At 44.3% G+C, this 17,257-nt stretch overlaps 1 protein-coding gene across 1 annotated transcript in view; it reads right to left on the bottom strand.

Moving 5' to 3' along the window:
* Positions 1-14,385, bottom strand: part of ZNF592 (zinc finger protein 592) — a 44,422-nt gene extending 30,037 nt beyond the window's left edge. The window contains exons 1-2 of the mRNA XM_082255273.1: positions 14,333-14,385; positions 4,789-7,103 (exon numbers count right to left, since the gene is read on the bottom strand). Coding sequence (XP_082111399.1) covers positions 4,789-7,083 — 2,295 coding nt within the window. The 5' untranslated portion in view covers positions 7,084-7,103; positions 14,333-14,385. The remainder of the gene's footprint in view (positions 1-4,788; positions 7,104-14,332) is intronic.
* Between the last annotated feature and the right edge of the window lie 2,872 nt (positions 14,386-17,257).

Raw genomic sequence — 17,257 nt, 5'->3', positions numbered from 1 at the left:
AAAGCAAAATGCTGTGTGGGGTAGAAAACTAACACTTCACATCAGCCTAAACACGCCATCCCCACTGTGAAACATGGTGGTGGCATCATCATGTTGTGGGGATGTTTTTCTTCAGCAGGGACAGGGAAGCTGGTCAAAGTTGATGGGAATATGGATGGAGCCAAATACAGGAGAAGAAAACCTGTTAAGAGTCTTCAAAAGACTCGAGACTGGGGCAGAGGTTCACCTTCAAGCAGGGCAACAACCCTTACCATACAAACAAAGCTACAATGGAAGGGTTTAGATCAAAGCATATTGATGTGTTAGAATGGCCCAGTCAAAGTCCAGACCTAAATCCAATTGAGAATCTGTGACAAGACTTGAAAATTGCTGTTCACAGATGCTCTCCATCCAATCTGACAGAGCTTGAGCTATTTTGCAAAGAAGAATGGGCATATTTTTTACTCTCTTGATGTACAAAGCTGGTAGAGACATACCCAAAAAGACTTGCAGCTGTAATTACAGTGAAAGGAGGTTCTACAAAGAATTGACTAAAGGGGGCCAGAATACAAATGCACGCCACACTTTTCACATTTATTTGTAAAAAATTAGAAAACCATTTATCATTTTCCTTCCACTTCACAATTAAGTGTCACTTTGTGTTAGTCCATCACATAAAATCCAAATAAAATACATTTACGGTATGTTTTCTGTTGTAACATGACAAAATGTGAAAAATTTCAAGAAGTATGAATACTTTTTCAAGGCACTGTATCAAATGCCTCTAAGGCTACAACATATGCTGACATACATTTTCACCATTCCTACTAAGGATTTACCGGCATATTACTGTAAGAATGGGTAGAAACTTCAGATAACAGAAAAAGCCTCTGGTAAATTATCTCTATAAAACTTACAAAGCAAAAAGAATAAAAGTGCTAAAATCCACTTTAACCGCTTGCCGACCGCCGCAAGTAAATTTACTGCGGCGGTCAGCCCCTGCCAGGCAGAGTGACGTTAATTAACGTCACTAGCCTGGGAGGGTCTGGGGAGCGAGCGCGCGCCGCCGGAGGCGCGCTCCCGCTCCCGCGCGGTCACGGACCCCCCTGCGCGTGTGACCAGCGGACCCGATGTCCGCTGCTCACTCGCGATCGTCAGGGGAGAGGGAGAAAGTCAGGCAGCTAGTGTAAACAAGCTGCCTGTCATTCTCCTCGGTGTTAAAACACTGATCAGACAGATCTACTATGTAGATCTGTTGATCACTGTCCTTTCACCTCAAGCCACAGCCAATCACAGTAGAAAGCACGCCCCTAGGGACACACACAGCCCCTCCCTCCCAAATAAAGTTAACCCCTTCACTACCAGTGTATTTTTACAGTAACATTGCATATATATAGCACTGATTACTGTAGAAATTTCACTGGTAACCCCAAAAGTGTCAAAAATTTCAGTCAAGGGTCCGATCTGTCCGCCGCAATGTCGCAGTACCGCAAAAAAAAAAAAAAAAAAAAAAAAAAAAAAAATCGCAGATCGCCGCCATTACGCGTTAAAAAAAAAATGACAAAAATCTTTCCCTTTGTTAGTAAACGCGATAACTTTTGCGCAAACCAATAAAAATACGCTTTTTGCGATTTTTTTTACCAAACATAGGTAGGATAAAACAAATTGGCCGAAAATGTTAAAAAATTTTGATTTTTACATTTTTTTTTTTGGGGAATTTAATATAAAAAAATGTGAAAAATAGTTATTTTTGCAAAATTTACGCTCTTTTTTTGTTTATAGCGCAAAAAGTAAAAATCGCACAGGTGATCAAATACCACCAAAAGAAAGCTCTGTTTTTGGGAAAAAAAGGACGTCAAATTCGTTTAGGTACAGCGTTGCACGACCGCGCAATTGTCCGTTAAAGTCACGCAGTGCCGAATCGCAAAATACCCCCTGGTCGTTTAGCAGGAAAATCCTCCAGGGCTTAAGTGGTTAAAGAAATAAGTGGGCACTTTAAAAGCATGAAAGGAGGCCATATCTGGAAAGCCAGCAGTAACCAAATTTTAACATATCAATAATTTGATCAACCCTTGGGCAAAAAAAAAAGATTACTAAAACTAGATTAGTAAAACTATATGGGCAGATTAGATGAACTATTAAATCAACTTCTGTGGGTTGCAAATGATTGTCTCTTCTAAAAAGAATGCAATGATCACATCTAACAGCATATGCAGTTATTATTTAAAGCAGTATTGAACCCAAAACAAACATTTATTATATTGCAGCTTACCAATAACCAAAGAGAAAAAAAGCCCCCAAAAAAGAAAATGAATGCAGTCACTACATCTAATGATTGGTAGGCTGCATTATATTACATTTTTGTTTTTGGGTTTAATATCCCTTTAATGGCATCTATAATTCTCAGTTTGGAGGCTAAATCCTTACTTCACATTTGTTGGTGTGTAGAATTATCTGGAAAAAAACATTTTGTATTTTTCTTTATTAGTTAGGCCTCACTGACGTGCTGTGGCCCTTAGAGAGCATATGAGCTTTTGGTTTATGGGGATGGAGTCACCTGGAGCTGGAGGGGCCCCTGCACTCCTGTCAAAGTAAGGCTGGCCATAAATGATACCATTTTCTTGTACAATTTTCCTTTAGATTTACCAAAACCATATAATAGGAGGTAAAACCTAAACGCTATCAATTTATATGCAATCGGACAGGTCCTTACAATACACAGTTGCAGGTAAATCTAAGGGAAATTGAATAATAAAATTGTATAATGTATGGCCAGCTTAACCACTTGCCAACCGCCAGCAGTACATATACTGCGGCAGGTTGGCTCTGTCCCGTGAAACAACGTAACTGTACGTCGCTTTGCAGGACCGAGTGTGGGGGGGGGGGGTTCGCGCGCCTATTCGCCACAGAGGGAGCCAATCAGCAGGTCTGGCGGCCGTGACTGCTGCTGGGCACCCGCAATCGCTCCCCGTGGAGACAGAACGGTGGTCTGCCATTGTAAACATGGCAGACCGCTGTTCTCTCAGTAATGAACACAGGGATCCTGTGTTCCTCTTATTTAGGTACACAGGTCTCCGTGTTCATGCAGTAAATACACCCCCCCCACAGTCAGAAAGTACCCCCTAGGGACACAATTACCCCTTTGATCACCCTTAACTGCCAGTGTCATTATTACAGTAACCGTGCATGTTTTTAGCGCACCGATTACAGTAGTAATGTCACTGGTCCCCACAAAAGTGTCAAAAATGTTAGTTAGGTGTCCGATCTGTCCGCCGCAATGGTTGCAGTCCCACTAAAAATCGCCGATTGCCGCCATTACTAGTAAAAAAAAAAAATACTGATACTATAAGGGGCTGGGAAGGTAATCAAGGTTTTGTTTTTTGGACTATCGCTCCTACTTTGGTTACAGTATGCAGACAAATTAGGCTACAAAGGCACGTACCTTTGTTCAAAGGATCGTGCATTTGTAGCCTGATTTGCCTGCATACTGTCTGCCTGTACCACTGGACTGTTTGTGAGTGCATTTGCCTTTATGTTAATACATTTATTTTTGGGGTTTTACACTACATCTGTTTCCTTTGGTCAATATCCTTATGGTCCTGGTTGTTTGTGAGCCTCATCCTCCATTCACTTCATTGGACATCTACCTAAGGAACATCCGTGGTTCCAGTCTCCCTAGAGGAATCTCAGTACCATCTTATGAGCCTTATTTGACCCTTATGCTGTACAGTATTTTGGGTCAACATCATCTGGTGAGTGTACTACTTATTCTGGTGTTGGTGACGGGATTTATCCATTACTACGATTTACCTTATCACCTTGGAGGTTTTTCACCTTGCACCCGCATATTGGGACTTTGAGTTTTCATATATATCATTTATCTGTTTTTTCATATATGTACCACTATCACTTGTATTATTTATAGAGAGCTGTTCCAGTTCTCCTCCATTTAGCGCTGCACGTTTTTTATATTTATAGAGAGAGAGAGACAGGACAGAGCTTTGCCTATGTAAACAGGGCAGAGCTTTGTCCTGTAAGTGGTGAAGTGATGGATTTTGATTCCGGAATAAAATAAAATCCGCCACATTCATTAGTAAAACCAAAACACAGTACACAGAAAAACACGTTAGAAACACAGTTAACCCTTTGATTACTCTAGATGTTTAACCCCTCCCCCAGTGTCATTAGTACAGTGACAGTGCATATTTTTAGCACTGATCACCGTCACTGTTTCCTACAAAGTGTCCAATTGCCTACCGCAATATCGCAGTCCTGCTAAAAGTCGCCAATTGCTGTCATTACTAGTATAACAAAAATAATAAAAATTTCAGTATATATCCCATAGTTTGTAGACAATAGCTTTTGCACAAACCAATCAATATACTCTTATTGTGGTTTTTTTTTTTTTACCAAAAATATATAGCAGATTAGATACTGGCCTAAATTTTTGAAGAAATTAGATTTTTTACATTTTTTTTAAAAGGATTAGTTTTTTAGCAGAAAGTAAAAAATCGTTTTTTTTTTTTTTCAAAATTCGGTCAAAATTCCACAAACAATACAGCATTGCACGACCATGCAATTGTCAGGTAAAGTAACGCAGTGCCAAAAAGCAAGAAATGGCCTGGTCATGAAGGGGGCTAAACCTTCCGGAGGTCAAGTGGTTAAATGGTCTAACATGTAAACAATCATACCAACATGGCATTGTTATCGTTTAGAGGCCTGTGCTGTGATTAAGAGAGCTGTTAAAATGTATTTACCAGACACCCTAATTTTAAGAAGTTGGCCATAAATGAGTGAAGTTTCACTCACCAGTCCATCTTTTTCCTCTGCCACTCTTTGATAATGTCCTGCAAGACTGGTGTAGTCCTCAACCTGCTTACTGCACTCAAGACACTTGAATCCATGGCGTATAAGTCCATATGGGTCTGCATAAAGTGGCATGGCTGGCGGAGCATAGGAAGAAGTCCCAGACCACACTCCAAGTGAAGTTGTTGGAGCTATGGTTCGTTGAGTGGAAGTGGAAGGTTGGGAGGCAAGTACTGTGGAAACCAAAGGTGGTGAAGCCAGCATCTGTTCTGAGGATATGGGCTTCATCATTAGCTGAGAGCACTGCATAATCAGTCCTTTACTCTTGTGTTCCCTGGCATGACTTAACAGACTGCACTTGTTATAGAACTGAACCGTTTTAGAACACTGGGTACACATGACCTCAATATGGATACTCCTCCTGTTCTGGTGCTGAACAAGGCTCTTTTCCAAGGCAAATGAATCTCCACATTCCAGGCAAGAGTAACCAGAAGCTGGCAGAGAAATATTACAGTCAGGTGGGGGGTTCAAATTTGGGGTGTATGTTGGGACAGGGTTAGCACTATGTAAAAGTTTATTAAAAGCATCCACTATTACAGGAGCTGCAATTTTAACTTGATGTACAAGTGGCACTGCCATAGGAGTACTCTGCGCTTGTGTCTGTCTCAATGGCGTAGCCTTTTGCCCCACACTAGTGCCAACACTATTGGGGACTAGGTTAAGGCTGGCAAGGTGGACAGCTTTGGGGAGTAGGCTGGTTGAACTGGTTGTGGTCTTGATAGGAGCCGGTGATTGCTTCTTGTTCTGCGATGAACCCGTGTTCTTTGATGCACTACCGCCAGGGTTCTGAACACTAGACGTTTGTGTGTTCTTCTTTTTGTCCCCTTTAGCATTGGCTATTTGATTACTGGCTGCATTTTGCTCTTGATTGCTACCAGAAAGCTTTCCAGAATTCCTTGTCTTTTCCTTTTCTGAATCTGCAACTTCTTCAACATTCACAAGTGGTTTAATATCTTCTCCAGATGAATTCTCACCGAGGAATTCCTCAGGAGATTTTACCCCATCGTCTGGCTCAACTTCTGGCAAAATTCTAGTTACAGTTCTTTTGATCTCACCTGATGACATTTTTATAGTCTTGATTCTGACTTTTGGTATTGCAGGAGGTGAGCCAGCACAGACCGATGGAGAGTCTTTGCTGCTGGTGTCACTGCAGACACTCATTGGGCTGTCTGGATTTTTTATTATCTTTTTAACTACTTCAAGTGGACTCCTTGGGCTTTTTGGTGACTTCGGCATTTTTGGGCTTCCTTTAATACTGTCCTTTAATGGTACACTAACGTCTTTTGAAATATTCAAGGGCTCCTCCTTTGGGGCTACGGCAACTTTTTTGGCTTGCAATGCCACTAAAGCAGCTACACAGGAAGATAATTTAGAGTGAGCCGGCTTAATACGTTGTCGGGGTGGCACAGCTGAGGAACACACAGTTGATGTACCAGCCAAATTGCCATAAGTGTCCCCTGCACTCGAAAAGGGTTTTTCCTCCGAAATGCTTCCATCCTGAACATCCCTGAATGCCAGGGAAGGTCCAAGGAAATTGTTGGTTTTATCAATATCCTTGATTTGCTCAGCAGGTTTATTTTTCTCTGCTTCCATGCAGTCTGTTTTTTGTTCTTTTTTACAATATTCATCAAACATACTAAGCTCAGGTTCTGTAGATTTCCCTAAAGAATCCACCATGCAGCTTTCCTCTGGAACATACATAGAAGGTTGTGGAAAGTAAGGAGATTCTGCTGCTTTTTGCTTGTTCAGCACTTCATCTTTTGAGTCTTCTGGCTCAGGGCTTGAAATTGGGCTGAACTGGCTAAAGGTTGGCAATGGTTCTGTTTTATGTGACTCAACTTTTTCACCATAGCCTCTAGAGTTGTCCCCATTGATAAAACCAGGCTCAAATTTTCCATAGCCAGGTCCAACAGCATGGGGCTCAGGACTTACTTCTGGACCACGAAACCCATTTTGAAGAAGTGTTGGACCCATGTGATTTCCTTCTTTTTCTGCTGCCTCAAATGACTCCTGCCGGCTGGTGTTTTTCACAATTACACTTACAGCAGGTACATCAGGGGCTGACACAGACTGAGCCAATGACAGGTTCTCATCCAAACAAATTCCTGAAGTTTTGAGATGGTTCTCCTGCTCATCACTTGTAGACTGGATAGCTTCCTTTGGGTCCAAACTTGTGGCATCAGGGATATCAAAGGCAGCAAGTAGATCATCAAAGTCCGGAGTCTTCATGTCCCCCATGACTGGAAATATGACCAGATCTGAAAAGGGAGTTAACAGAATGACTATGCCATATGTTTTAACTTAAAAGTAAATCAGTACAACTCTCTCAAATATCCTGAGAGCTCCACTATTCTAAACGAGAACGCCCACTATAGATAGGTTCTGAACGATAACGGCCTATGCAGATTACAGCATACAAGCAAGCTTTTAAGCTAATTTACAGCTACTGGAATTCAGACGAGAAGAAAACCCCTACTTGTTATTTGGAGTTAGTCAAAATTTGCAAAACTAGGACAAAACAGCAGCAGTTAAAGGTGTCATAGCTATAGGACAGTGCCACTGCCCAGTTAGAGAAAAACGACTTGGATATTTAGACATCATTTAAATTAGGAAATACAGTGGGAATATATGCACAGTTAAAACACAAAATGAGTATTTAAACAATTTTAATATAAAAATAGTCCCTTGCTGCACATCCTTCACATTAGTCTGTAGCATGCAGTGCCTTTTATATTAAAGAGGAAGTAAACTCTCCTCTGCAAGTTATACCTATAGGTAAGCCTATGGTAAGGCTTACCTAGAGGTACTGTAAATATCTCCTAAACATGTACCGTTTAGGAGATATTTACCTTACATACAGCCAGTGACGTCACTGGCGCATGCGCTTCCTTCAGAGTCCCGTGCCGTGACCGTCGGCTCCCGCGTGCGGGAGTGACGTCACTGCGGCTCCGGCCAATCAGATGGCCGGATGTCGCGATCCTGGAAGACGGGCAACTGGACACGTCGCCCGTCATAGAGGTAAGTGGGCGGCACGGCAGGGGCTCGTTCTAAGGTAAGTATTTCATAATGAGCTAGTATGCGATGCATACTAGCTCATTATGTGTTTCTCTTTCAGGGTGAAGAAAAAAAAATAAATGGATTTTTGTAAGATCTTACCGTAAAATCCTTTTCTCTTAAGCTCATTGACAGACTTAGTCTTCTTGATTCTCAAGAGCTGGGTTATGTTGTCTCCGCAGGAGTAGGACTAGGCAGAAAGACAAAACGTTCTGGCTCCACCCTAGGGGCAGTCCCTGAGGGTATATCCTCCCTCTCTCTGCTACAGGGAATCAGTTCTGTTTTAAAGCAGTACAGAGAATTTAACCCAACCCAACTCAATGATAGAGGGGCGGGTACTACGTCTGTCAATGAGCTTAAGAGAAAAGGATTTTACGGTAAGATCTTACAAAAATCCATTTTTCTCTATCGCTCATTGACAGACGTAGTCTTCTTGATTCTCAAGAGCTGGGACATCCAGAAGCAGTGCCACAAAATGAGGGGTGGGATTGACAGAATCAAATCCAATCTAGAAGGCCCAACCGGAGCCAACCAGAAGTATCAAAGGACTCATCAAGTAAACAGATGAGACCTACCCTCGAGGTAGACCAACAGTCTCCTCAAACAGTGGCCTGCAGGAACCTTGCAGCCAGAAGAGGCATCTGACGATGCCATCACATAAACCTTATACAATATTGTAAAGGTATGAACCGACTACTAAACAGTCGCCTTGAAAACCTGAACCACTGACGCCTGATGGCGGAAGGTCCAGGAAACTCTAAGCGCCCGAGTAGAATGCGCCTTAACAGGGAACGGGGGATCCCGACCCTTAGATAAAATAAGCCTATACCACCGTCTGTCTGATCCATCTAAAGATGGTCGCAGCAGAACAGGCAACCCCTTCTTAGGGCCATCCGTGATCACAAACAGTGAATCCGTCTTACAAATTGAATCCGTAGTATTCAAGTATATCCTGATCGCCCGAACTACATCCAAGGAATGCCATGCAATTCTCGAGGATGATTGGGCTAAGGACATAGGAAGGACAATACACTGTCCTTAATCACTGAAACTTTTAAACCACCTTAGAAGGAAGGATGGATTCGGATGAAGAACAACCTTATCCCTATGAACCACCAGATCTGGGGAACAACAGGATAATGCAGCCAGTTCTGACACCCTGCGTGCAGAAGTGATAGCCACCAAGAAGACCACCTTCTGGGATAAAGTAAGCAAGGGAATCTCCCTGATATTTTCAAAGGGAGGTGTCTGAAGAACCGACAGCACCAAATTAAGATCCCAGGATGGTAACGGCGCGTGCACTGGCAGAGCCAGGTGTCGCACCCCCTGGATGAAATTCCGCACCAAGGAATGAGTAGACAAAAGCTTCTGAAAGAAGATAGCAAATGCTGAAACCAGACCCTTGATAACACTCAAGGCCAGCTTCTGCTCAACTCCCTGTTGCAGAAAGCCAATATTCGGACTACCGAATAAAGATGTAGATGGAACCCAAGGGATTCACATGACACAATATAAGACTTCCATGTATGATGATAATCTTTCTGGAAGTCGCTTTCCTTGTTTTGACTAGAGTAGGAATAACTGAAGCTGACAATCCCTTGTCCTTCAGCACCTGGGTCTCAATAACGAGGCCGTTAAAAACCGGCGATCGTAAAGCAGGATGGAAGATCGGTCCCTGAGACAGTAGATCCTCCCTGAGAGGAAGTCTCCACGGGACGTCCGCCATCAGTCTGACCAAGTCGGCGTAACAAGCACGACGAGGCCAATCCGGAGCTGCCAGGATTACTGGAATTCCTTCCTCCTCTATCCTGCGAAGAAGTCTTGGCAGTAACCCAAGAGGAGGGAAGGCATACATTAGCTGGTATTGCCCCCACGGGGCGATCAGTGCGTCTGCGGTTTCTGCTAGAGGATCGCGGGAGCGAGCCACGAATCTCTGAACTTTCCTGTTGAATCGAGATGCCAACAGATCCATATCCGGGGTGCCCCATCGTAGGCACAACTGGTGGAAAACGTCTGGATGGAGGGACCATTCCCCCTGATCCAGGGTCTGACGGCTGAGATAATCTGCCTGCCAATTCTCCACCCCCGGAATGAACACCGCAGAGATTGCTGGAACAAATCGTTCCGCCCAGCGAACAATGCAAGCCACTTCTTTGGCCGCTCGGACACTCTTGGTGCCCCCCTGGAGATTGACATAAGCCACGGCCGTGGCGTTGTCCGACTGGATCCGAACCGGGCTGCCCTGGAGCTGCTCGGTCCAGTGAATCAGACAAAGTCTGATCGCTCTCAGTTCCAATACATTTATCGGTAACCTGGATTCTTCCGGGGACCAAAGTCCCTGGACAGATAACTGACCGAGAATTCCTCCCCATCCGGATAGACTGGCATCCGTGGTCCCTGTCGTCCAATATATTGGCAGAAATTACTTTCCCTGGCTGAGCATCGGAGACCGAAGCCACCAGACCAGAGACTCTCTGGTCTGTTTGCTCAATCGGATCTGATTGTCCAGAGATTCCGGATTCCGATTCCATCTGAGAGGAATCTCTTGCTGAAGAATTCGGGTATGGGACTGGGCAAATGGGACTGCTTCGAAGGAAGCCACCATCAACCCCAGACCCCTCATGCAAGTCCGAAGAGAAGACCAGCTGTTGGTGGACTGCTGATTGAATCTTTCGGAGTTTCCCTACCGGAAGAAAAAACTCTTGTCCTGACTGTGTCTAGAATTAGACCCAGATATTCGAGCCTCTGGGTGGGAACCAGAAATGACTTTTGCTGGTTCACCAGCCACCCGAATTCCTGTAAAGAAATCATAGTAATTTCTACGTCTTGTAGCAAGGTCTGAGGAGACTCTGCATGAAGCAGAAGATCGTCTAGGAAACCTAGAATCGATATGCCTCTTTGACGCAGAAGAGCCAATATTGGGGCCAACACCTTCGTGAAGACCCGCTGAGCCGTGGCGAGACCGAAAGGTAACGCCACAAACTGATAGTGGTTCTCTTCTACGGAAAAGCGTAGAAACCGCTGATGTCCTGCGAAATGGGAATGTGAAGATATGCGTCCTAGATGTCTATGGACGCTAGGACATCCCCTGGATGCAGAAAGGCTGCTACTGTGCGAATGGACTCCATTCTGAATCTTCTTATGAAGACAAAAGAATTGAGTGCCCTTAAGTCCAGAATTGGACGCACTTTGCCCTCTTATAGTAAATAGGTTTGAATAAAACCCTAGAAACCGTTCTGTCCAAGGAACGTGGACTACCACTCCTTGTTGTAGTAAATCTATGACTGCTCTCCGCAGATCTTCTAAACGATCTGAGGATAGTCGGATATTGGAAGGGAAGAATCGCGCCGGTGGGAGAGATCGAAACTCGATCTTGTACCCTGACCTTATGACTTCGCAGACCCATTTGTCCGGGATTCTGGAAAGCCATGGATCCGGGACCCGGCGAAGACGTCCCCCCACCCCAGTTATGGGTGGGGGCGCACCTTCAGGCTTTGGACGGTTTATCTTCAGGTCTGGAGGGGGCGGGCTTTTGCTTGCCCGACCAACGACCCCTGACGCCTCCTGCAGGAGCTTTGGAGGACTTAGTTTTTTCACCCGCGGGACGAAAAAACCTCTTGTGAGCAGAAAAAGAAGGCCCTCGTCTTTGACGAGTTCCTCTACCTTTAAAATTTTGCGGTAAAAAGGTGCTCTTTCCACCCGTGAGATCCTTAATGATCTCATCTAAGTTGGCTCCAAATAGACGCTCTCCTAAAAAGGGGATATTAGCCAATGCTTACTTGGAACCTTGGTCGGCTAACCAACCTTTTAGCCACAGTGTACGCCTGAGAACCACTGCTGAGACTGATGCTCGCGCCAATAATGGAGTGGCGTCTAACGCCGCATCACACACAAACTGTAACCCCTGTATCATTTGTTCCAACAAATCTGATACCGCCTGAGGGACCTCTTCTAAGTCCCGGCGTAACCACTAGGTCCATTCAGTTACAGCCTGCGAAAACAGACCAATAGCTATTATAGGTCTGAAAGCTGATCCAATCAAGGGAAATATGGTGCGAGACATAGCTTCTATCTTGCGATCCACTGGATCTTTAAAAGACGGAGCGTCTTCTAAAGGAATAACCGTGGCTTTATTCAATCTAGCAATTGGTGAATCCACCACAGGTGGTTCTGTCCATTTCTTAATGAGGGTTTCCTCAAACGGATAACGCCTGTTAATGCGTTTAGAAATAGTAGAAATGCGTTTTGGCAGACTCCATTCTTCTTTGATTGGATTGCCAAAACATTTGGGCAATGGAAAAACCTTCGCCACTAGATGCGTTTTTAGACCCAAAAGGGATCTCAATTTCAGCTATTTCTGACGGAATACCCTGTAATCTTAAGGTCTCTAGAACAGATACCATGAGTGCGTTTACCAACGTTTCCTCTCTGGCTATGGCTGATGCCGAAACATCCTCCTGTCTGAAAAGACAGTACACGAGACACCAATACCAGATGAAGTACCTGCAACTGCAGAAATAGGCTCAGAGTCTGAATCCGAAGTTTCAGATAATAAGGGGTTAGGCGGGGGTCGCTTACTTGCGCCCTGTCCCTGACAAGCCACTTCCACCCGGGACACAAGCTTCCATAATAGCGGACAAATGATTTAATCGTCAGTGGGGTGCTGGAGGATCCTGCAGACCCCTCGAGGGGATCCGGAGGAGATACATGAGTGGCAGGGTCCATGATAATTCAGGACACCTTTGCCAGAAAACACAAAAAAACTTTTTTTTTTTTTTTTTTTAAATAAAAAATACCTCTTTTTTTTTTTTTTTTTTTTAAATTTAAAAATTTTTTTTTTTTTTTTTTTATGTGTCTCCCCCTAGCGCAATAGCGCCCCTCAGAGTACCTGCTTCTCGATCCCACAGAGAGAGAGAGGGACCCCCAAGGCTCACCAACCGATGCAGTGAAGTTTCCAACCAACTGCAGTCAGCGTCTGTCTTTACAGACTGGAAGGAGCTGTTTGCTTTTTCCCGGGCAGAAGGCGTGGCTCCGCCCCCTGTGTACGCCTTCCGGCGTTCCCAGCCCTCCACGAGGTAGCTGGGCTCACAAAACATGGCCGCCCCCATAGAAGAGACATAAGACTCCAAAAACATGGCGGCCGGCGTGACCTGAGGACATACATGCATTCGGTCTACGGCAAAATGGCGGCGGACCGCCGATATCGTCTTCCCAGCACATCCACCTGCACTCTGCTAAGAGGTGACATATGGATCTACAGAGATACACTGCACATAAGGTAGGATTATACCTCCTATGTCTGCTGTAATGTTACAGTCTGCTGGGTAGAGTGTTAGCTCTTGAACCAAGTCCACTTCCCACAAACACATGCTGTATTACAAGGGGGACTTGTAAGTATCAGATATATACTGACCATATATGGAGGGGCCCATAATATATACTGCCTCATAATGAGGAAAAAAGGGAACGTTTACTCACCATACCGAACCGACAGGCACCCTCTCTTCACAATACCCTCTCCACCGGGGTGGGGGTTTGTGGACGCCTCGACTCTCTGGTACCTGGCGTCCAAGCGAGACTTTTAACTCGCAAAGTCAGTCCCTTCACTGGGACTCCGTCGAGGCCGACCCAGCGCGCTGGTCTGCACGCGCTCGTAGGCAGAAACCGGGGTGACCACTGGATCTCAACATCCAGCCCGTCGCCCGGCCCCGCATACTTACTTGAATATGTCGCGACCGACCAAGCGCAATGCCATGGTCTGCGCGCGCTCGTAGGCCGGCTGGGGTGACCACAAGTGTCGCCCAGTCCGGCATTTTTGCTTGAAGATCTCACAGGAAAAAAACACTGGAGAAAACTACCTAAAAAATGTCTTTTTCTTAAAGAAAAAAAGTCTTGCCAGGACCAAAAGATCCCAGCAAGGAACTTAGGTCCTTACTCCTGACTAGACAGAAAAAAACTGATTCCCTGTAGCAGAGAGAGGGAGGATATACCCTCAGGGACTGCCCCTAGGGTGGAGCCAGAACGTTTTGTCTTTCTGCCTAGTCCTACTCCTGCGGAGACAACATAACCCAGCTCTTGAGAATCAAGAAGACTACGTCTGTCAATGAGCGATAGAGAAATGTGGGTTTACAACCTCTGTAAACTGAATTATCATTTTTAGTGGAAAAAAACCTTTCCTTTGCCCAACATTGCTGTTCAGCAACTTCATGTTCAATCCCGAACCCAGTAATACAAATGCCTTTCAAAAACTAGATTATCAACTTTACATGTTTATCTTTCATTCTTGGGGAAAAAAAATCCAATATTAACTGACCAAAGCCCCATTTGTTGTAATGCCATCTTAAGAAACATGGCAATAGAATTACAACATCATCATCATTATTACATTTATACCCCAAAAACAGATGGCATTATGAAAAGGAGGGGAACTTACCAAGTGGGTCTATTGCATGGCTCCACTTTGAATAGACACCTCACAGCCTATAAATTGATAACAGATTAGTAAACAAGTAATTTATATCATAAAATTTACACTTTCCCTAAAAATGCATCTTGGAGTACAATAATCACACAATAATACCGCATGGCACAAATACATGCCTCTATCCCTTTACCAAAGAAATTTTTTTTCCCAAGTGCAATACAACGTACCAAGGCTAACTAAGCATTACATTGGCAATGTGGTCAACCCTTCACATTATAGACTTTAAAATAAATGCAACCAAGTAACATTTGTGAAAGGAAACCTGCCACAAGAGCAACCATTGTTGATCTTGAAAATGCAAGCTGCATGTCAGACATATAAATCCTCTGGCTTCAAAGTTTGGATCTACTGACCTGAACAAGCATGCAGATCAGGAGTTCTGACCTTATTTGCCACATGTCAGCTTTGAACTGAGAAAACAAAATACTGCAATCTGTAGCCTAGAACTAGTATTTTTGGTGCTATCTTCATTGGAAGATAGTGGAAAGTCCCAAAAAAATGAGAAAGCGTAGTGCCATGGAAGTCTGCAAAAACAATCGTAGTTTTATTAATGCAGGTGAACAACAGTCAAAAATCCAATGCGTTTTCGGCCATCAGGCCTTAATAATGGTGAGCCATCATTAAAGGGTAACTCCACTTTCATGGGGAAAAAAAGATTTTACAGAAATAAATAAAAGCTGATCATTTTAGGCACCCCTGCCTATTAAATGGTCTGTCTTATCCCTGTAACTGCAAGACAGCTATTCTGTGGAAAAACAACAGACTTACCGCCTGGATCACCAAATAAAAATAGAAAAAAGAACTCCAAAAAAAAAAAAATGTCCTGATGTCCTTTTTTTTCCCCCCACAAATAGAGCTTTCTTTTGGTGGTATTTGATCACCTGTGTGATTTTTATTTTTTGTGCTATAAACAAAAAATAGCGACAATTTTGAAAAAATAACAATATTTTTCACATTCTTTTATATGAAATTCTCCCCAAAAAAAATGTAAAAATCTAATTTTTTTTAAACATTTTAGGCCAATTTGTTTTCTGCTACACATTTTTGGGGGGAAAAAAAAAAACTATGGGAAAGATTTGTCATTTTTAGTGTTTTTTTGTTCTATTATTAATGGCGGCGATCTGCGATTTTTTGCGGGACTGCGACATTGCAGCGGACAGATCGGACCCCTGACATTTGACACTTTTGGGGGTACCAGTGACATTATTACAGTAGTCAGTGCTAAAAATATGCACGGTTACTGTAAAAATGGCAGGGAAGGGGTTAACAGTATGGGTGATCAAGGGGTAAAATGTATCCCTAGGGGTGTGATTCGAACTCTGGGGGGCGTGGCTTGTGAAATCATCACAGAGACATGTGATCCTATATAGCACAGATGGCTGTGTTGACACATCCGTCCGTCCTTCTCAGTCAGCAGGGGGAGATCGCCGGTGGCCATCGGAGCCGTCTGACACCCGCACTGGCTCCCCCGCTGATCGCCCCCTAGCTCCTCCCAGGCGAGCGCCGGCACTTTGCCTGTACGAGCCAGACTGTCGCAGTGCATATGCGGCGGCTGGTCGTAAAGTGGTTAAAGAGATTGTAAAGGCAGAAGGTTTTTTTTTTTTTGCTTTTATCTTAATGCATTCTATGCATTTGGAATAAAAAAAAAAAAAAAACACCTTCTGTGTGTAGCAGCCCCCCTAATACGTACCTAAGCCCATCTCTATCCAGTGCTGTTGCAGGAGTGTCTCAGCTGCCCTCCTCATTGGCTGAGACAGCAGCATGGCACAATTTTCTCCCACTGCTGTCAAAGTCAGTCAGCCAATCAGGAGAGAGAGGGAGCAGGGCCGGTGTAATGTTAGAAAAACCTACCCCGTGAGAAATGCATACCCACGTCACTTCCGGTCAGGAACAGCTGAGCAGCGTAGCAGCGCGCATGCTCACAGCTCCGGTGACGTAATTGAACAGCTGAGGAGCTGACAAGTGCGCATGCTCGGAGGCTATGCAATTTTGACGGTAGTGTGTGTAACGTTACACGGCATGAGCTGTTGCCGCGGTTACATTAAAACAGCTCGGCCGCAACATGAGTCATCTCCGCTCCGATCCCTGTCACTTCCCTGATCTCAGCTAGTAAATGTAAAAGCGGCGGCGGGTGTATGAAATGTAAATCACGGAGATCTCGACTCAGTGATCCGCTTTTACATTTCGTAGCCGACATCAGGGAAGTGACAGTGGTAGGAGCGGAGATGACTCATGTTGCAGCGGAGATGTTTTAATGTGGTGATGCGTTGTAACGTTATAAACACACTACCGTGAACATTACATACCCTCCAATAGGCCTGCACGATATTGGAAAAATAATATATATCAAAATATTTTTTTTTCAACTATATATATTGCGATATTGAGGGACCCCTCAATCCAGCCTTTCTGACCATACAGGGTTAATGTATGTTACTGTAGGGAATGGGATTCAGTGCACACTGCAGCCTTTTACCATAGGGTTAATGTTACTGACTGTAGGGATTGGGAAGGATGCTGGGAATGGAAATCAGGAAGCATGCAGGCAGCCTTGTAAATTCTAATTGCAGATACAGGGCACTGGGCAGGTCAGGGTTAATATAGTAACATCAATTACTCAGTGACAGTCAGTGACAGTGTGGACTGTGGAATCGATCAGATTATTCAGATTAGACAGTGGTGGTGGTAGGAGGCTTGAGCGGTGGACTAGGAGCCGGGAAAGGATCACAGCACAGCCGCATACACTTAAGCCCCGTACACACGTACCGATGGTCGGCTTACAAATGTTCCTCTTTTCTCCCCGGGATGTCGGTGTCTGCTGAAAAGTGCAAAGACAGCACAAGGACAGCACAAGAATTTTGTCCGCCGACTGCA

Source organism: Pelophylax lessonae, assembly GCF_965119305.1.
Source record: "Pelophylax lessonae genome assembly, chromosome: 4".
Lineage (NCBI taxonomy): Eukaryota > Metazoa > Chordata > Amphibia > Anura > Ranidae > Pelophylax > Pelophylax lessonae.
Note: the sequence above shows the minus strand (reverse complement) of the source record. Positions and strands in the feature narration are given on the sequence as shown.